Consider the following 21,844-nt stretch of genomic DNA (forward strand, 5'->3'; position numbering starts at 1 on the left):
GAGTGAGAAAGGAAATTATTTTGATGAATATTGTACTGTTTTCACCCAACCAGTTGAAAATTCTTGCCTCTTATCAATGAATAAATTAACTGATATCTGTGAATGTATTATCTCAGAACCTCAATTACCTCCTTCTCTTGGGTTAGCAGAATGAAGGATAAAGAGATTTATCTCTTGTACAAATCAGCCTATTTTCTGGAAACCACAGGTTACTTACGTTTGCAAGCATCTGGAGCTGAGAAGGGTCTCCGCAGGTCACGATAGAAGCCTGGCTTGCACCTCTGACAATGCTGTCCTTCGGTGTTGTGCTGACAGTCATCACAGACGCCACCACTACGATTCCCTGATGCCTCCCACACATTAACGTCGAAGTGACAGGTATCAGCATGTCCATTACACTTGCAGGCTGGAAATAAGAAGCGTGGAGAGAAACACTAATAAGTAAAAATAAAATGATGGGTTATCTCATATTCAGGTAGTTAAAAATAGGATGAGTTGGCCAGGCGTGGTGGCTCACACCTGTAATCCCAGCACTTGTGGGAGGCCAAGGCGGGTGGATCACCTGAGGCCAGGAGTTTGAGACCAGCCTGGCCAACACAGTGAAACTCCATCTCTACTAAATACAAAAAAATTAGCCAGATGTGGTGGCACATGCCTGTAGTCCCAGCTACTTGGGAGGCTGAGGCAGGAGACTCGCTTGAACCCAGGAGGTGGAGGTTGCAGTGAGCTGAGATTGCGCCACTGCACTCCAGCCTCCGTCTCAAAATAAATAAATAAATAAACTAAAAATAGGATAAACTGATTGTTAATATTTAGTTTTAGTTTCTGAGTAGTTAACAATACAAAAATCAAAGCAATATAGAAAGGTATCCATTGAGAAATCTAGCCTCGGCCTCCTCATTTACCCTGTTTTTCCTGACTTCAATAGGTTACTACTTTTTTTTAAAAGAGTTTCTTGTGTAGCCTTCTAGTTTTTCATTATAGGCTGTTAATTTAAAAAAAATAAGTTTCAGGAGATGCATGAAAATCAGCAAAGTGTAGATTTGTCTAGTTGGGCAGAGATATTATGATGAACTTATCAACGGGGGTTGACATTTATTATGGAAAGATTACAGGAGTGACAACCAGTTTTTTACCCTCTCTTTTGGTAACACTTCACAATTCCCATTCCTGTTACTTCTCAAGGGTCATCCCTGTGGGTCTCCTGTCCTTGCTAAGAAAAGCTGAGATTGTCAGGCCTTATGTGGAAATGAGCATTCATATTACAGATGCAGGCATGAATTCATGCTTACTAATGAGCCTGGAAGGAAGCTTCTGGTGGACAGAGCTTAGTAAGTTGGCAAGTAGATTGATTTATCTTTCATGAAATACTATTCTTCAGCTGTTGAACTGGTGAGTAGAAGGCGGACTCCTATTGAAGCCTCAATTTTCTTACGGAAGAGGCCTGCAGTATTTATTACATAACAGTTCCTCAAAGGCATTTCTAAGATTATAAGTCAATAGCATCAAGTGACATGTCTCTGTGTTCTATATGTATTTAGATAGGCAGCTGATTTCTGTGGAAAGAGCCAGAAAGGCACCCTAGGAATTCAGGAGAAATCCTTTCGACTCTCTTCATGAGTGATTTAGAATAAGAATCCAGATTTTTGTGGAGGTCAAATGTATTTGAAAATGTTTGTGCTATTGTTTTTCATTGTTTCCTTGATGTGTTATGAAATTCTGACCAGATTCATATCTTTTAAAAGTATATTACAAGATAATTTAAGATTTATTCTTACAGGAAATCCTTTACATTTCCTAGAAACAAAAACAAATCAGTTATGACTCCAAATTATGTATGGGAAGAGACTTCTCACAATTTTACCCACAGAACCTGCTTTTAAATTCTTGTAAGAGAGAGGTTTGTGAGTGTTAACATTGTGGTGGGCATGCACATTTCTCTGAACATTTTAAATTGCAAAGAAAAAAATGGCTCATGTTCCCATATTTTTACCTTCCTATTTAATCTCCAGCCTCAAACCTCAAGTTAGTTAGTCCTTGTAGGGAAATCTCATTCTTAATTTACTGGCTTAATTTCAAATCTAATCTTTCATTTCAAGCATCATGAAGTGAAAAAAAGGCAATGTGGTATTATGGGAAAAAGTACCTAATTTGGAGTCTTGAGACTTGGGATCATGTCCCCACTATCATTTACTAACTTTGGCAAATCACTTAATCTTACTGAGCCTCAGTTTCCTGATCTCTATAATGGGATTAACACCACCTGCTTTATTGGGTAGTTTTGAGAACTGAATTCAAAATAGCTATTTCATGTTTATAATTCACCATCTCAGCAATGAGAGTACAACAGAATCAGATGTTCTTGTGTCTACTCATGTATTTATTTATTTATTTAGAGACAGAGTTTCCCTCTGTCACCCAGGCTGGAGTTCAGTGGCGTGATCTTGGCTCACTGCAACCTCCACCTCCCAATTTCAAGTGATTCTCTTGCCTCAGCCTCCCAAGTAGCTGGGATTACAGGTGCACACCACTATGCCTGGCTAATTTTTTTTTCTTTTTTCTTTTTTTTTTTTTTTTTTTGTATTTTTAGTAGAGATGGGATTTCACCATGTTGGCCAGGCTGGTCTTGAACTCCTGGTCTCAAGTGATCCACCTGCCTCGGCCTCCCAAAGTGCTGAAATTACAGGTGTGAGCCATCCTCCTGTTTTTATTATATCAAATTATAAAAGGGTTCTTAGCTCCACAAAGCATCCAAGCAAATAGGCACCGTATTCTTGGCAAAACAGTCACATTGACAATGTAATGAACGGCAACTGTTTTCAGTGGCTGAAGCCTCAGTGGGCAGTAATATGGTTATGTTTGTGTAGGGTCTAGTGTTTGTCACCCACCACTTTGTGTTGCGTTTCTAGAGACAACAAGGAGTCCACAGATAAGGTGACTTTACAAAGAAAGCTTTTGAGTATCATGGGCTTGTTACTTACTTCTGCACTCGTTGGGAGCCCCCGTTTTGCCATCAGCTGCCTCCCATGGCTGGTCATTGTATAACGGGGCACAGTGCTGGCAGTGGCTGCCTGCTGTGTTGTGCTTACACATACACTTCCCATGGACCTACAAGCAACATCAAGTGAGAGCTATGAGCACAAATGTCGCCAAAGAAGAACATGCTTCCCACAATCTCATCTCATGGATTGGCTTTAGTCATAAGATGTTCTTTCACTTTTCTGAAGAAGTTAGCCATCAAGACGAGAGATGCTTTCTTTAGTTTGTCTTATAATCTTTTGAAAAATTCAAAAGATTAAGTAATATAGTTTCTTGGCCGAAGGGTATATGACCCTATAGAGCAATTCTAAGGTACTGGCTGAGCAAACACTTGAATTCTAAAGTACTGGCTAAGTTTTAAATATCTTTAATTTTTAAAAATTCTTTATGCAAAAGTAACATACCTTCATTCTAGAAAGTTTAGAAATCCATAATCTCACTGCAAAATGACATTAATATCAACATTTGGAGCACATATTTCCAGTACTTAAAAAAAATTATATTTACAACCTTTTTCACATAATATATTGTGAATATCTTTCCATTTTGTTAAATATTCTCATATAATACACATTCTAATGGTGCCCCGTATGATGTACAATTATCTGACCAACTATTTTATTGTAATTTAGGTTTTTAAATGTATGTATATATTATATTCAATGCTATAATGAATATCATTGTACCTAAGTATTTGAGTGCATCTTTAATTATTTCCTTTGAATGTATTTTCTAGAAGTAATATTGAAAGGTCAAAATATGTGTATTGTTAGGGCTTTGAATACAGTTTGCCCTAATGACTGGGCATTTTTTTTTCCTCCCCATAGTTCGGAGTAGCATAGGGTTTATTAAAATAGCATTTCTCCCACAGAGAAATACTTCAGTAGAATTCTTAGAAACATGGGAATTTTAATATTTTTTGTATTATTTCACTGATAACTTCTAAAAATTAATATGTGGAATCATCTGAACTATCTCCTGATAATGAAGACTTGCAATGAATTTCAATACCAAGATGCACTCCAGTACCAAGATTATTTATTTACACAATATCATGACTGTACAAAGGAAAGGTTTGCAAAGTAGCTCGGAATGGGGTCCATAAGTGTGGATCTATGAGGTTTTATATTTTTTCCTTGAGCAACAGTGTTAAAGGTAACATAAAGGTAACAAATTATGTCAACTAGTCAACAAATATTTAATGGGTACCTACGAGGGAGAGTCACTATGCTAGGCCATGTTTGGTACACAAAGTATTAGAAAACTTTTCTGTCTTTAAGAAAGATAAAATGTATAATAGCTGGAGAAAAAAGAGCTACATAGAATAAAATAACCAATAAACAAGACAATAAACAAATACCTAAGAAGCAAAATAATGCTGGTGTTCAAAAGATGCAGAAATCACTACAGGTTGACAGCTGTGGAGGGCTTTATGAGAAAGGTGGAGATTGGAGCTGGCCCTTGACACATGGGTGGCATTTTTAACAGACAGAAGGGAAGAAACTTTTCAGGAAAAGGAAACAAAATGAACCAAGGTGTAAGGAGAATCTGTGAGCAAAGTTTATTTCAATGCATCTAAAATATTTTGATTGTGACAAAAAATGAACTACTAAAAATGACATGTGCTCAGAGTGGCCAAACCAAAATGAGTCCCTAAGGTAAAGTTCAACAAACCTGAAAACAGCCACACCGATGCACTGACGTACTACTGCTTGACCTAAGATAACACTCAAGTAACTTGTGTCATCTCATCCAGGACCTTCTTTCTTTTAATACTTTCCTACCACTGGTGGAGGCACTCTGCAAATGGCCCATGCAATTATCTGAGTGCGCTATATGACTGCTATGGGCCTTATGCTCACATAATGTCCAAGTTCAGGAATTACACACAGGGCTTAGAGGACTTCAGGCTGCGTGTGAGTGAACATGACGCCTAACAGTTAGCTGGAAAATTTCATAAGCAATATGTTGGCGGCCATCTTGCTAAATTTCATTTCAGTGTATTGTCATGTAAGGTTCTCATGCTTCATGAAAACTATAGAAGTTCTTTTAATTCTCAGGGATTAGTGAGTATATAGATTTTTAAAAAATAGGGTAAATTGGCTCCTTGAAAAAAGATGATGTTGCAAAAATTTTTGTTAATTTTCTTTATAGAAATGCAACTAATACTATAGATTCAATTCACTGGTTTTGGTCTTGGAATGCCCAAGTATGAATTGAGTTATAATAATCTACCTTCTTGGCCTTCTCTTCATTGCTCTCTGATATGAAATGTTTATATATCGAAATTCCATGGAATTATAAGGGTTCACTACAAATCTGCATTCACACATCCAGGCAAGCTCTAAAGACAAATCTGCACTTAAATTTTGAGAGCTGCAGGAATTCAATTTCTACTGCTTTATAAAAATGAGATTTTTTTCATCCTAGCTCCTGGGTATCTGATTTTTCATATCCATTTTTTATTATAAAATATATGAAGTAGAGGTGCCTCAGTCATATTACTTTTATTGCACCTTTTTAAATTCAGTGTTCTCTCTCATCATGAAAAAATATAAACTCTTGCCAATCAAATAACTTCTATGCGGCAAATTTCTGTAAAGGCTCTTGGGAAAAGTTGATGATTCTTTGTTTTACTTGTAGTACTAAACGCTGATTTCAAAGAAAAGGGAGTCTTTGAAAAAATGATTGTGTAGGAAAAATCTTCTGAGGCTGAAGAATTTAGTAAGATGAAGGCATCCTTATGTAGCTGGCAGAAGTAGCACAATGGAGACTAGCAGGAAAAACAGTTTTGTAATTGTCTAAATCCTACATGTCAAAAAAAAAAAAAAAACCCACACACAAAAAAGCCAAACATACATAAAAAACACATAACTAATCTGATAGAATTGGAGTCAGAGTTCCTGCTGTTAAGGGAGTTCTATCTAAGGAGGGCATTAGGGAAAATGTTAAGGGGTGTAAAGTAAATATGATAGAAAACAAGGTCAATTGGTGCTGTCTGTATAAAACTTCTAAGTGTAGTCCCTGAGTCTGTGTCCTGAAGGGTACATGGGATTTTCCTTAGGGAGCAAAGACAAGAATATAAAAACCCTAAAGGAATAGTCAGGGACAGTCAATAAATAAACCAGAGGTATGTGTTCAAGAGGGAGGTTCAATCCAGATCACGGAACACACTAAACATTAGCTTAGAGGCTGAAATTTATCCTGTAAGCAATGCAGACCCATTGAAGATTTTTAAGTAAGGAAATGATGTGAAAGGTATATTAAATACACTTTCTTTTCTTCTCTTTTTAAAAAAAATTCTTTCTACCTCTCCTCTATCTTGCCTGTTATGTTCTTTCTTCCCTTTCTCCTTTTATGGTTTCTTCTCCAGCTTTCCCCCCAGCTCATGCCTTACAATAACCAGTGGCACCCACATGTATTTTCTGAAAATATTCAGAAGTTGAAAAGGTTGTTAATTTCTTTTTCCTGATTTTCCAGTTATATCAGCATGTTAATTCTTATGTAGTTTTTTTGCATCCTCTCCATTTTTTAATTTTACTTATTTATTTTTAATATTTTTTAGAGATAGGGTCTTGCTTTGTTGCCCAGGCTGAAGTGTAATGGTGTGATCACAGGTCACTGACACCTTGAGTTCCTGGGCAGCAGTGATCCTCCCATCTGAGTCTCCCGAGTAGCTTGGACAACAGGCACGTCACCATGCCCAGCTAATTTTTGTATTTTTTTAAAGATAGGGTTTCACTACATTGCCCAGGCTGGTCTCCAATTCCTGGGCTCAAGTGATCCTCCCACCTCAGCCTCCTAAAGGGTCGGGATCACAGGCATGAGCCCCTATGCCTGGCCCTCTTTTCCACTTTTTAGCAACCGTTTATTGAATACTGTATGAAGAAAGATGCTGCAAAGTACTGTGAGTCTTCTTCAAAGGAGCTCAACCATCATCATAGGTTCAATTTATCAGGTTTGGTCTTGGAAGGCCTAAGGCCTATATGTAATATCACCCAACACATGGGTTCATCCTGCCACAAATCCCAGGCCTCAGGAGTCCGCAGACATTTAGAGTTACCTCATCAAACATTCACATGTATCACAAGATAATGTTGGACAGGTCAATTCCCTCTACAGCGAGGATTTCAGAGCATTCCCTTGATCCCACATGCCAAGGATTGGGATGAACCTCCCAGGGTCTGAAAGATGCTAGCCCAGCAAATTTTTCTGCATACAGAAAAATTCAAGGAGCTGTCATTTTGAGAATTACCAAAAATAGCTGTAAATCATTACCTAGACAATTTGAAACAAGAAATCCTTCCTCAGCGATACAACTGTTGCTGTTCAAGCTTGAAAGATCATCTACTATTTGATGCTTGTGAAAAATGTGCAAGTAAAACTAGGTCTTCATTGAAAAAAAAAAAAAAACCAGAAAAAGGAAACTTTAGTAATAGGTTAAACATAGCTCTTGTTTGGTATACAAACATGAACTAGATAAGGAGCAGGAAAATGGGATTATGTATTTAAGGTTTAGTTGAAGAAAAGCGGTGTCTAGTTATTTAACTAAAAAATGAGTAATTTATCTTAACAGCAAAACTACAACTTCTAATGACCCAAGAGGTGAACAGAATTTTGGATATTCTATGATTTCCATAAATTCCCTGTTATGCTAAGAATACTCTTCTATGCCAATGTCAAAAGTTTTCACACTCGTATTTAATTGAGTTTATTTGCTACTAATATTAACGCACTTGCCAGTCATTTTTAGCACATTTATCTTACAGGAAGGGACTCATACACACATTGAACCAGTCAGTCAAGGAATTACTGGAACAGCATGCTCGTTAAGAGCTGTTTACTTTGGTGATAATATCATATATTAAAGCCAAATAGGCATGGAAGAGAAAATATTATTTCCTCATATTTGAGGCAAGAGACATAAGAATTTAGGTCGGGGGGAGGTGAAATGGGGAAATTATTATCTTTTAGATTCATAACTGGAAGATACACGGGACTTGCCTAGAAAAGCTGCTTTTTCATTGTCCTTCCTTTTGGGGCAGAAGGCTTTCAGTAGTCAGCAATCATGTGGTTGAGTTTGAAACTGACCAGCCAGGAGGTTGTGGGAAGCTGGTTATTGATAGCATCAAGCACATGGGATGGACGCTTACCAAGATTGTTGTAGAATATTTAAACATTGGATGGAAGATTGGCTTAAACAACTTTTAGGTTGCTTCTAGTCTTAAGGTTCTATGATTTCAAGGCCTGTTTCTCTGTATTGTAAATACTATTTGGTTGCAGGAACTACCCAAAATCCTTTTTGAGCCACCGGATTAGGCTTAAATGACATATAGCTGGATCCTGTTGCCACTTCACCAATGCAGAACATTCCTGGAATCATCTGAAAATCAAACGAGGAAGAACTAAGAGAGTATTTCCTCTTTCCTGCAGAAACTACCCAATGTGACACAAATGGAAAAGTAAACAAATATTAATAGTCTCTGAAGACAGATTTTCATTCATCTATATTGACTATACTTAAATGAAAATAAATACGATCCTTTTTTATTTCTCTCCTTCAGCTTTCTTCTCTCTCTACTGCATGTTTCCCATTGCTTGTGACTACAGTACTCTTGGACTAAATGTTATTCTAGTTCCTCCTCCCAAATAAAGATGTACTTTATCTCCAGTGATATTTACCACAGACGTTGACCATAATAGAATTACAAAAGCAGAAAATCCACCTGGTTAATGCTTTGAAGGACTTACATTAACTAAATTATCCTAGGAATGTCCGATAAAATTTGCTTCCCAGTTGCTTTCCAAGAAAGAAAGGAACAACTATTGTTTGAGTCTGTTGTTGATCATGTCCTACTAAAAATTATAATGAAAGTTAATGAAAAAAAGATTTGTTTTAGAGCAAAGTACACAGAAATCTTTGAATTTCATCAGTCGAGCAATTTCCTTGTGCTACTGTGCCATTATTATTTATATACATGATTTTATTTCAATTCGTTACCATGCGACTTTTAATTCCAATTGAAAATGAATATTCTCTTAGACCATCATGGGAACTTTAAAAAAATGTTTGTGAAAAGAGGATACAAATGGTGCTTATTCTATAGACCATAGAAAAATGCCCCCTTAACGGCAGCTGCAGCAATTCATGGACCTCTATAGCTATGACACATAATTTAGAGAGTGAAACAACGCTATACAGCAATTGAAGACCAAATGTGAAGGCAAAAACTGATTAATTTCTAAAGAGATAGTATGCCCCTTTTAGAGAAAAGGATTAAACTTCTAAAATAATGAACTTGTTATTCATGAATAGAAATAAATTCTAATAATGGGCTAGCCTGTTAGAACCTGCTGCTCTTATTCAGGACAAAAATATGCACAACAAATGCTACAACACAACCTTTCAATAGAAAGCATTGTGATAAAAACATGTTTTTTCATTAACGAATAAAATATGCCCTTTCCCATTAAAGGTTTGCATGTTTTAATTTAACAGAAGAAGTAGAAGTTCTATGGTGAATATCAAGCATAATAATTGAGTTTGGTGAAAAGGAGGCCTGAAACCTACTGTCAGAATGGGGCAAAATAGGTTGAAGCCTGAGTGTTTCAAACCCTTGCCCAATAATATAAGTAGTGAAAATGCAAGCAGAAATGAAAAGCTTTACTGCTTATTCTTTGGCCTATACTTGAACACTAGAGGAAACCCACTCATAAAAAAGCATGGGCAATAAAATAAAGATAGGCATAGGGTAAAAACAATTATAATTAAAGAATAAAAATTAGCCAGTACTTAAGGCTTCGTTTCCCCCAGCTAAACTGTAACCTGAAATTCTTTCTGTAGAAATTCATTCCTTTAGCTCTAGAATGATGTTTTAGGTTCAAGACCTCCTTACAAAAATGCACTTACCCTCAGGAGGGGCAAATCCTTATATTATTAGCAAAAACATGTCAGCAGAGATTATAATCATGTTTTCAATCCTAGAACTGGGACTTCCCGGAGGAGGGAAAGGGAATGTCTTAAGGGGAGAGAGGAGCCAAAAACAAACTGTGCCTACTTCACTAATTTGCCAAGACCTTGCTCTGATGGACAGACCTGAAAAAACCATGAATGGAGCCAATGCAAATTCCCTAAGAAAACGGCATTTAGTGTACAGCATGGGAATCATACATTATCCGCCTCTCTCTACTAGATTGTAAGACCTTGCAGGGAACAAACAGTAGCTTAAATGTCTTTGAATCCCTGGTAACTGACATACAATGGGTTTCCAATAAATGTGTATCTTTTTTTCATTCAGGGAATATATATATTATGAAGCCTTGAGAACTCAAGTTACCGAGCTTAGTCTCATTTTTAAAACTGCCAAGAAGGCAGGGTGATAATTATGCATTTGAAGTGGGAATGAGATAATTTCATTTGTCACATTTAGCTTTGTCCAGATTGCTTCCTATAAGGGGTATACAGGCTTATACCTGGGCAAGGCATGTTGATAAATATGTCCTCATGCGCAGTGGTCATCTCCGGGAGATCTACTGTAAGCTCAAGGAATGTGGGTCAGTTATGGACCTGATGATAAATAACAACAACAATAGTAATAGTAACTAACACTGAGTAGCTCTTACTATATACCCAGGCACCATTGTAGGCATTGTATAAATATTAACTCAATTCCTTCACATGAAAACCCCATACAGTAGGTATAACTATTATTGCCCAGTTTCACAAAGGAGAAAATGAAGGCCCAAAGAGTTTAAGTAATCGGCCCAAGGCCACAAAGCCAATAAGTGGTAAAGCTACCTGAACTCTAGCAGTCTCACTCTAGCATCCTCATCTTAACCCCTAAACTATGCCATTGTAAGACCCTTGGCAGAAGGATTTTGAGGGGTCCACTTTGGCCAAGTGTCTTCAGGATGACACTTTTATAAATAAAATTGGTGTGTCCTCCCAAAACTTGTCCTTTAAGTAAGAGCTGTCCAGGACAGAGTCTGGTTTGGACTCATGGTGAGCCACTTCATGAGTGGTCTGTGCTTGAATGGATTATCGGTTCTATTCCTCTGGAAGAAGCCAAGCAGCTTTGAAGATAGGTGAATACAGGGAGACTGGCCCCAATTTCCCACACCTGGCATAAAGTTCAGGCAAGTAAGGGTAGAGAATACTTTTTGATCTTCACTGGTTCTATGTAAAACCTTTCTATCTGCGCACTGGAGATTCTGATGCCTTCTAGGGGAATTTCCAGGCCACTGCAAGCCTCAACAAGTCCTTATTAGGAACTCCTTTGAATACATTTACAAACAGAGATGACAGCAGGAATGTAAATAAACTCTAATTAAAGATTTGCTCTTTGTGGATAGCACCTCCTTTATGTTATTTACCATCCCTATTAGATACGATCTGATAAGAATGGTAATAGGTAGTGTGATGACTTCTAGTCAGTTTAAATTTAGTTATGAAGAATAAGAAGTACGCTGTGCATAACCGAATGATTTAGGTAAATTTTTAAATTGCGGTTGCTGGCTTATTTCCATTTTTTCATGTACAAAATTTTATATGCCCCAAAGCTTTGAATTATTTATCTAAGTCCAAGTTCATCTGTGCCATGGTATATGCTACTTACCATAAGAAATCAGGAGTTGAAGAGTGTTCAGAAGTGCAAGTGTGCATGTGCATGTACACGCACGCGCGCACACACACACTCACACACAAATTTCCAAATGCGACCCCATCTGTGTACATTGATTGGCCACATCTGTATACATCTATATATATATATACGGTGGGCACTGATTCCGAGACTGCTTAAAGTTGTGATTCAGTAGATCTTTTTTTTTTTTTTGTAGTATTACAGCTAGAACTAAGACCTAAAGTCAAGTTTTGTGGTTTATCTTTCTCTATATAGCACGGCCACTTTTGTAAAAATTAGATGATTAGCCAAAAATGAAATAAAGCAAAAACGAACCCCCAAACCCACCCATCTGCAGGAAGGAAGGCAGAAACTGCTCAAGGGCAGAGAAAAGCGCAACTTGGACTTTTCAAATAAATCACAAAACATGTTTGAGTTTAAAAATAGTGTTGATAACATAACCTCACTTAGGCTGGGCGTGGTGGCTCACACCTATAATCTCAGCACTTTAGGAGGCCATGGAGGGTGGATGGCTTCCACTCATAAATTGGAGATCAGCCTTGGCAACATGGCAATACCTCATCTCTACAAAAAGTACAAAAATTACCCGGGTGTGCTGGTGAACACCTATAGTCCCAGCTGCTCAGGAGGCTGAGGTCGGGGATCCCTTGAGCCTGGGAGGCAGAGGTTGTAGTGAGCCGAGATTGTGCCACTGCAATCCAGCCTGGGCCACAAAGCCAGACCTTGTCTTCGAAAACAAAACAAAAACCTCACTTAAAAAGCCAAGTGAAAGAAGATTTTAAAATATTTCCATTATTTTAGGCCAGGTGCTGTGGCTCATGCCTGTAATCCCAGCACTTTGGGAGGCCAAGGCGGGCAGATCACTTGAGGTCAGGATTTCGAGACCAGCCTGGCCAGCATAGTGAAACTCTGTCTCTACCAAAAATAATAAAATTAACCGGGCATGGTGGTGTGTGCTGTAATCCCAGTTACTTGGGAGGCTGAGGCAGGAAAATCGCTTGAACCCAGAAGGCAGAGGTTGCAGTGAGCCAAGATCGTGCCACTGCACTCCAGCCTGGGTGACAGAGTGAGACTCTGTCTCAAAAAAAAAAAAAAAAAAAAAAAAAAATCCATTGTTTTAAAACTATATAATTGGTTCGAGAGTATTTTTTGCAAGTGAGCAGTACAGTTTAAATTTGGGCTGAGTAATTTTAGGTAGGAGTCTCTCTTACTCTTCAGAATAATGACTTCCTAGAACAGAACAAATCTCTCTTTTGTGAGGCCAGCGATAGAGACTACTTTTATTTATAACTGTGGACTTTAGGTTCAAATATAGCATCTTTTGGGAAACCTTACTACCAAAATTACCTTTCCTGTTGTCGGGGAAAAATAGTGAAAGACTCTGAAATCCACTCCCCGTGCTCCCGACCAAGAGATTACCAAGTGTGTTACCGCAGCACACCCTTGCTAGGTTTTCTTGGCCTTTTATCATCATTCAGCTATTTTACAACTCTGTAAGTTGTAGGAAATGATTAATAATGCAAATAATTTTTGTCCATAGAAATGCAAATCAGTTGTGTCTGGTAGAATGCAATTGATCATTGCCCTTCATATTGACTTGTTTTGCATCTATTTGTAAATACATTTCAGCATTTTTTTTTTTTTTTTTTGAGACACAGTCTTACTCTGTTGCCCAAGCTGGAGTACAGTGGCGCTATCTTGGTTCACTGCAACCTCTGCCTCCCGGGTTCAAGCGATTCTCCTGCCTCAGCCTCCTGAGTAACTGGGATTACAGGTGCCACCACACCTGGCTAATTTTTGTATTTTTAATAGAGATGGGGTTTCACCATGCTGGCCAGGCTCGTCTCGAACTCCTGACCTCAGGTGATCCACACACCTCAGCCTCTCAAAGTGCTGGGATTACAGGCATGAGCCACTGCGCCTGGCCTATTTCAGCATTCTTTATTTGCCTATATATGTGTAATTCTTTGAATTTTCCTTTGAACTGTCTGTAATGTCTTACTGGCCTGTCATTCATTAATGAGTTAAATACATCTTTGACTCATGTTCGTTTTATATATATATAAGAGTCATGACCTTTCTTTTTACAAAGTTATTTTTTAACACTACCATTTCTTACCCTTCACATGTTACCTAAAGTTTTTTTTTTTTTTTTTTAAATCAAGAATACTTGAGGATTTACTTCTAAAAATGGAATTTTAACATGTTTTGTACAGTGGGGTTGGAATGCCTTATATTTTCACAAGATTAATTCTGCTAGCTTCCTCTTTTCAGTATCATCACGCAGTTTCTCTCCCCTCTGGGGACTGTAATAAATATTTCTGCCATAAAAATGCAAATAGCATTAGACTAAGAATTGTAATGCCCAGGAGGCTTAAGAAGATTACATTTAGATAAGATCATACTGTTACCAACTTATGAGATTTTTTCCATCATTACTCCACTCTATAGAACTGTTTCTTTTTCTTTGTTTCCAATAGGTTTTAAAAATTATTTCTGACTACTGGCCTTTTAAAAATGATTTCTGTCCAACAGGGATATTTACTTGACTAGATCCTACAAGTGAACTGAGCTGGTGTATGGGCTTAACTTGGCTGCAGATTTGCATGTATGCAATGGCAATAAAGTAAGGCACTCTGATTTTAAGACATTTATTTCAATATATCTAAGATTTCATTGCATTAGAATATCAAATTGGCTCCTTTTCTCTCTATAATAGCTGTAGTTTGTTCAGCTGCAAATATAGAGCAAAAGATGATCAACAAGTATTACAACAAAAATACTAGATTTTTGCTGTAATTCCTGTCTATAGACAGACTTTTCTATAATACTATATGGGAAACTTTCTCAATACACAGCCAAGTAATTTGAAATTTCTTTCAAGCCAAATTGCTACTAGGTCACTATGCTCAGTTACTAAGACAGTAGCTACATAGTCATTCTACCTACTCCATCTTTGTTCTTCATTCTATCTCAGTCTTGTTTTGATAACTTTCCTTTGCGCTTGTCTTTTTATACTTAAACTTTCCAAAGGTCAGAAAGCAAATCAATGACAGAATAGGGAACAGAACTCCCAAGAGATTCCTAAAATATTAGAAGTTCCATCTTAGAACAGTGATGTCATCAGAAGGATTTTTTTTTTTTTTTTTTTTTTGCTTCCCACAAACACCTAAAATAACTTCTTATAATAAAATCTCTTGGAGGGAAAAGGGGATTACATCGATTTCAATCTTTTAGTACCTATTTAATTTTAATAATTTTAGAAAGAGGCAGTAAAAATGGAATTAACAATATATAACTTCTAGTAAGCCGTTTAAACTCTTAACACAACTATTAGGCAAGAACCTGGGAAACTGCGTGAAAGCAAAAAACGAGTAGAACTCATTTTGTAAGCAACTTATCTGTCAAGTAGTGTTTGAGAATGAAGGAAGATGTTGTAGGGTTTTATTCACTGTCTTCTAGGATTTAGAAGAGTTATTATAATTAGTTGGGGGCCAGGTAAATTCTATTAGAAATGCTGTGAGGATTATTAAGTACTTTTCACCCGTTGAGATTCATTTGCTCAATGCGTTTGCATAGTTTCTGGTTGTTTTAAAGGAAAAAAATTTCTTGTCACAGGCTACTATGCATTCTCTTACAAAGATTTTTTTAAAGATCCAGTCTAGTTCACGTTTCCTGCTGTTTCCCTTCTTTCTTGACAGCACTGTCTGACTGTCACTCAGTATTCTATACAGGGCACAGGGTATTACAAAAGTTGACATGTTTAAGATAAACGAGCCCCTGATTGTAGTACAAGAAGCCAGTTACTAGGGCATGTTGTCTTCCATTGTTTTTTGTTGTTAATTCATTCAGATGCTTCTTTTCATATCGGGAAATTGTTTGTTTCTAGGTGAATCTTGTAAAACACAGTCTTCATTATTGAGTATGCGCACATGAAAAATGAAGGTGGAATACTGGTTTATGCAAAAGTTGTGCTTGTTTAGAAACTCTATCAGAATACAGAGCCATTCAGAAATCTGTGACTATCTGTATATGGCCAGAAACAACAGCTACAGCTATTGAAAGAATTGGTTTTCTTCAATACTCATCCATCCAAAAGCTAATGCTTTTGAAATCAGTCAGTTTAATGACTGGTCTTGAAAAGAAATATATTTATTCTGTAAAATTCCTATATAACCCACCATGTTTGTTTTTCTGTTTTTGTTTGTTTAGGTTTTTTTTTAAGCTATTGATTTTTTTCTTACTGAGATAACATTCATGTAACATAAAATTCACTATTTTTAACCATTCTAGTGTACATGTCAGTGGTTTCAGTATATTCAAAATGTTGTACAATCATTACCACCATCTAATTCCACAGCATTTTCACCACTCCAAAAAGAAATCTCATGCTCACTAGGCAGTCCCTTCTCATTCCCCCTTAATTGCCGGTACCTGCCAATCGCCAACCTATTTTGTCTTTATGGATTTGTCTATTCTGGGGATTTCATATAAAAGGAATAATACAATATGTGGGCTTTTGTGTCTGGGTTTCACTTAGCACAGCATTTTCAAGGTTTATCCAAATTATAATGTGTATCAGTATTTCATTCCTTTTTATGGCTGGATAATAGTCCATTGTACAGACATACCGTAGTTTGTTTATCCATTCATCAAGTGATGGACATTTGAGTTGTTTCCACTTTTTGGCTACTATGAATAATGCTTCTATGAATATTCATGTACAAGATTTTGTGTAGACATGTTTTCAATTCACTTGGGTATATACTGAGGAGTAGAATTGCTGGGTCATATGGTAACTCCATATTAAAATTTTTGACAGGGCCGGGCACGGTGGCTCACACCTGTAATCCCAGCACTTTGGGAGGCCAAGATGGGCGGATCACCTGAGGTCAGGGGTTCGAGACCAGCCTTCAACATGGTGAAACCCCGTCTCTACTAAAAATACAAAAATTAGCCGGGCATGGTGGCAGGTGCCTATAATCCCAGCTACTCGGAAGGCTGAGGCAGGAGAATGGCATGAACCTGGAAGGCGGGGCTTGCAGTGAGCCGAGATTGTGCCACTGCACTCCAGCCTGGGAGACAGAGCAAGACTCTGTCTAAAAAAAAAAAAATTTTTTTGGAGAAAATGCCAGACTGTTTTCCACAGCAGCAGCAGCATTTTACATTTCTACCAGCAATGTATGAAGGTTCCAACTTTTCCATATCATCCCCAACACTTGTTATTGTTTGTCTTTCTGATCATAGCCTTGGATGTAAAGTGGTATCACAATGTCGTTTTGATTTGCATCTCCCTAATGACTAATGATGTTGAACGTCTTTTTATGTGCTTATTGGCCATTTGCATACCTTCTTTGGGTGGCTCAAGACCAGTCATTCAAATCTTTTACTGATTATTAAACTGGGTTATTTGTCTTTTTGTTGTTGAGTTGTAAGAGTTCTTTATACATTCTGGATACTAGAAATTTTTCAAATATATGATTTGAAAGTATTTACTCCCATTCTGTGCATTGTCTTTTCAGTTTCTTGATAGTATCCTTTGATGCACAAAAGTTTTTCATTTTGATGATGTCCAATTTATTTGTTTTCTTTATTTGTTGCTTGTGCTTTTGGTGTCATAGCTAAGAAACAATTGCTTAATCCAAAGTAATGAGGATCTACACCTATGTTTCTTTATAAGAGTTTTATTATTATAGCTCTATATTTAGGTTTTTGATCCATTTTGGTTAATTTTTGTTAATTTTGGCCACAAATGTATGAGTTTATTTCTGAACTCTCTCTCCCATTGATTTATATGCCTATCCTTTTGCCAGTACCACACTGTTTTAATTACTATAGATTTGAGGTAAGCTTTGAAATTGGAGAGTGTAAGTTCTCCAACTTTGCTGTTCTTCAAGGTTGTTTTGGCTATTTGAGGTCCTTTGCTTTCCCACATGAATTTTAGGTTCAGCTGGTCCATTTCTGCAAAAAGGGCAGCTAGAATTTTGATAGATATCACAGTGTATCTATAGGTCAGTTTGGAGAGTATTGTCACTTTAATAATATTAAGCCTTCTAATTAATGCATGAAGTCAAAATGTCTTTCCCTTTACTTAGGTATTCTTTAATTTTTTTTAACAATGTTTCAGGGTTTTCAGTGTATAGGCCCTGCATTTGGTTAAGTTTATTTCTCTCTATTTTATTCTTTTTTGATGCTATTGTAAATGAGATTGTTTTCTTAGTTTCATTTTTGGATTGTTCATTGCCAGTGTATAAAAATATAATTGATTTTTAAAATGTTGATCTTGTATCTTACAACTTGTTTATCAGCTGTAATAGTTTTTTGGTGAATTCTTAAGAGTTTTCTATAATCTAAGATTATATCATCTGTGAATAAATACAGGGTTACGTCTTCCTTTCTAATCTGAATGCTCTTTACTTATTTTTCTAGCCTAATTGCCCTGGCTAGAACTTCCAGCACCACATTGAATAGAAGGGGTGAAAGCAGATATCCTTGTCTGATTCCTGATCATGGGAGGAAGTATTTGGTTTTTCACTATTAAGTATGATGTTAACAGGGGACTTTTCATGGATGACCTTTATTACATTGAGAAGTTCCTTTCTAACCTTTATTACATTGAGGAAGTTCCTTTCTATTCCTGGTGTGTTAAGTTGGATTGAATTAAGTTATAAATTTGAACTAAAAGACAAATAGGCTACAGGATTTTTTGCCTCTGTTCAGCCTATGGAAATACTATGATCCTGTGTTCTCTTTAATTTTAATGGCTACTAGGTTCTTATATGGGAAACAATAAAATCACTGCCTTTCAGAAATTCTGAGAGCTCACTGAGCTAGCTAAGTTACATGCCTGGTAGTGTTGCCCTGATATGGTTTGGATCTGTGTCCCCATCCAAATCTCATGTCAAACTGTAATCCCCAATGTTGGAGGTGGGGCCTGGTGGGAGGCAATTGGATCATGGGGGCTGTTTCTCATGAATGGTTTAGCACCATTCGCCTTGGCACTGTCCTCAGAGTTCTCAAGTGATCTGGTTGTTTAAAAGTGTGTGGAACCTCCCCTACCCTTGCTCCTGCTCCTGCCATGCCAGAGGTCTTGCTCCTGCTTTGTCTTCCACCATGATTGGAAGCTTCCTGAGGCCTCCCCAGAAGCAGATGCTGCCATGCTTCCTGTACAGCCTGCAGAACCGTGAGCCAATTAAACCTCTTTTCTTATAAATTACCCAGTCTCAGGTATTTCTTTACAGCAGTGCAAGAATGGACTAATACATGCCCTTAGAGATGCAAAATTAAAAGGCAAGACACTTGATTCATGTTTACTTGTATGAATTACATAATGTTTATATTATATATAAAATATTTAATAGTAGAACAAATATAATAATTTTTTCCATTATAATATGTGAGCTATCTTAAAGCTAAAATATATTTTGTCTTGGTTTTTGAAACCATAATTTTCTCTATTTTTGTTCTACCTAAAGACTAGGAAAAGAGCTAAAAAGATGCCAAATTAGAATCCCATATTACAAAAAAATCTTTTATGAGTTAACAAATATTATAGCCCTTCTATATCCCTATATGTGTATTAATTTACTATTTTATTCCATTAAAATATTTACATTGCTAAGATGTAATGCAATTGTAGTCCCAATTATATTATTAAGGTTTTGAATGTCAACATCAACAGATCTTGTTTTCCTTACTATTTGAAATGGCTGTGGGTTTTTTTCCATCTTCTGGAATTATTATAAAGAGTGTATGTGTCTGTGTGTGTGTGTGTGTGTATTTTAACCTTATGTGTCTTGTCACTAAAAATTTCCCTTGCAAGGGAGAATAAGGACTTAAATCACAGTTTATCTTCTACTGAATATAACTGTTTCAGGACAAATTGAAGTATGCTTCCAGCTATTACAAAATTGGCAAGACACAAATGAAATACCGTGGAGACATGATTTGTGCACCGGAAGTCAGATATCTATCAGTAACCTCAGCTTTTCTCTTTCCATACAGCTTCCTTCTCCTCATGAACCCATTATATTAGCAGTAAAATTGGAAGGCCAGGTCTTCCATACACAGAGATCTGACTCCAGGCTCCCAGCTATTCACAGATGGACCCAAAAATGTTATACTGAAAAGGAAGTATTCATGAGAAAATTTGCAAAGTGAGATATGCCTTGAATATTTGGGGAGTACTTTATAGTAAGAAGAAGGTCAAATATGAGTTGTTCCTTCCCAAATTTATAGAACAAGTATTTCAAACCTGTTAGATTCATTTTTGCACTTTTACAATACCCCAATTTTGACCTAAATACATATGTTTTCTGGAAAAACATTCACTTTCTGGAAAGCATGTTCATGAAAAGTTAAATGAACAAATATTATATTTTAGAGAATCAACCTTACTTTCCCATTGGCTTCTATTTCACTTTTAGAGATGTCAGCTCTGATACCAACATTTTACCTTTCAGGTATTTTTATCCTTTTACCTCTCTGTGAAATAAAGGCCTATAAATAAATATCTAATTGTTCTGGGGGAACTCTTGAAAGGAACCCCACAGGAAATCCTTCCATGGGTGCCAAGATTATTTTAGAATGCCTCTGGTCCCAAAGTCTTCTTGTTTCCTAATCATCAAAAACAGTAATCCTGGGCAATTTTTGCCATTAAAAGAAAGTATATCTTACTGTGTGGAGAGAAAACACAGTCAAAACACTAACAATTTCCAGCCATGAATGTGAATTTGGCTTGCCCTTCTATTAGGAAATATGAGGTAGTAAATAAAGTAAAATCAACATTCTGTACACCTTCTATAGCACCTGTGGTTTCTCAGTGCTAAGGGACTACCAGTAGAACTATGCCATGCTAACACAGGAGCACTGAAATAAGGATTGAGGATAGGCTCACACTAATTGTATCAAATTGGCAAGCTTTACATTTTGTTAGTATTAGGAATATGTTGCACTCCCTTGGTGACAGGATTACCTATTCCTCCAGATCCTAATGTGACAAATTAAATGATAGAGGTTGCTGGTGCTTTTCATCAGCAGCAAAAATGATTTAGGGCTAGAGAGGGAAGTAAAGAATGGTAGATCCAGAAATCCCTCTTCCTAATAAAACCATAGATATCCATACCCTTCCAAAGATAGTCACTTCTAAATTATTTACTTTGTAGAATATCCAAAGTTTTTGCTTTTATTCTTTCTCTTTTTCTTCCCTTTGGAGCCATTTCACTAGTTGTTAATGAAAGAGAATCAATGCTAATTTCTGGTTACATTGAAATGTAGAGGACTTGGATAGTTTACCTATCCCTGTAAGAGCAGTCATACCTTCTAGGGTTATAGTAAAGATGGGGTGAAATAATGCAGAGGAAAGGACTTTATAAAATATAAAACAGCTAGGCCAGGCATGGTGGCTCACGCCTGTAATCCCAGCACTTTCGGAGGGCGAGGTGGGCAGATTACCTGAGGTCATGAGTTTGAGACCAGCCTGGCCAACATGGTGAAACCCCATCTCTACTAAAAATAAAAATTAGCCGGGCGTGTTAGTGGGTGCCTGTAATCCCAGCTACTTGGGAGGCTGAGGCAGGAAAATCACTTGAATCTGGGAGGCAGAGTTGCAGTGAGTCGAGATTGCGCCACTGCACAACAGAGCGGGACTCCGTCTCAAAAAATAATAATAAAAATAAATAAATAAATCAGCTAACCTTTGGGGGGTGAGAATTGTCTTTACTCTCTCACTTCCCTCCTTAGTTTAGATTCTGTGGTTATCATGCTGATCAATCCCTGGAACCCAGCCTCATCGCCCCTGCACTCTCCAATCCTTTTTCCCCTCCCTGTCTTTTCTCTGTTCTTGGCACGATGTCAACCCTGGTTAGATCCAAGTCTTTCATAGCGCAACACCAACAAAAAGAGAATGGGCTTTAGTGTCTGACAGGTGAATGTAAATTGTGGCTCTACCCTTCATTCGTTTTGGGAAAGTCAACATTTTCAAGTCTCGGTTTCACATCTGTGAAAGAAAATAATGATGATACTCTATGTAGTTGTTATGGAGATTAAATTCAATAATACTTGTAGCATGATAGCACAAGACCTGGCACATAGTAGGCATTCAGTAAGGGGTAACTGTTGTCATCAGTATTTATAATTCATGATAGTTTTTTTCTGTGCTAAAA

At 37.1% G+C, this 21,844-nt stretch overlaps 1 protein-coding gene across 2 annotated transcripts in view; it reads right to left on the minus strand.

Moving 5' to 3' along the window:
• NTN4 (netrin 4) overlaps positions 1 to 21,844 on the minus strand; it is a 129,515-nt gene that overhangs the window by 48,626 nt on the left and 59,045 nt on the right. For both annotated transcript variants that reach the window (XM_054441953.2, XM_054441952.2), the window contains exons 4-5: positions 2,982 to 3,108; positions 218 to 406 (exon numbers count right to left, since the gene is read on the minus strand). In XM_054441953.2, coding sequence (XP_054297928.1) covers positions 218 to 406; positions 2,982 to 3,108 — 316 coding nt within the window. The remainder of the gene's footprint in view (positions 1 to 217; positions 407 to 2,981; positions 3,109 to 21,844) is intronic.

The sequence above is a fragment of the Pongo pygmaeus genome, chromosome 10 (assembly GCF_028885625.2).
Source record: "Pongo pygmaeus isolate AG05252 chromosome 10, NHGRI_mPonPyg2-v2.0_pri, whole genome shotgun sequence".
In the NCBI taxonomy this organism is placed as follows: Eukaryota; Metazoa; Chordata; class Mammalia; order Primates; family Hominidae; genus Pongo; species Pongo pygmaeus.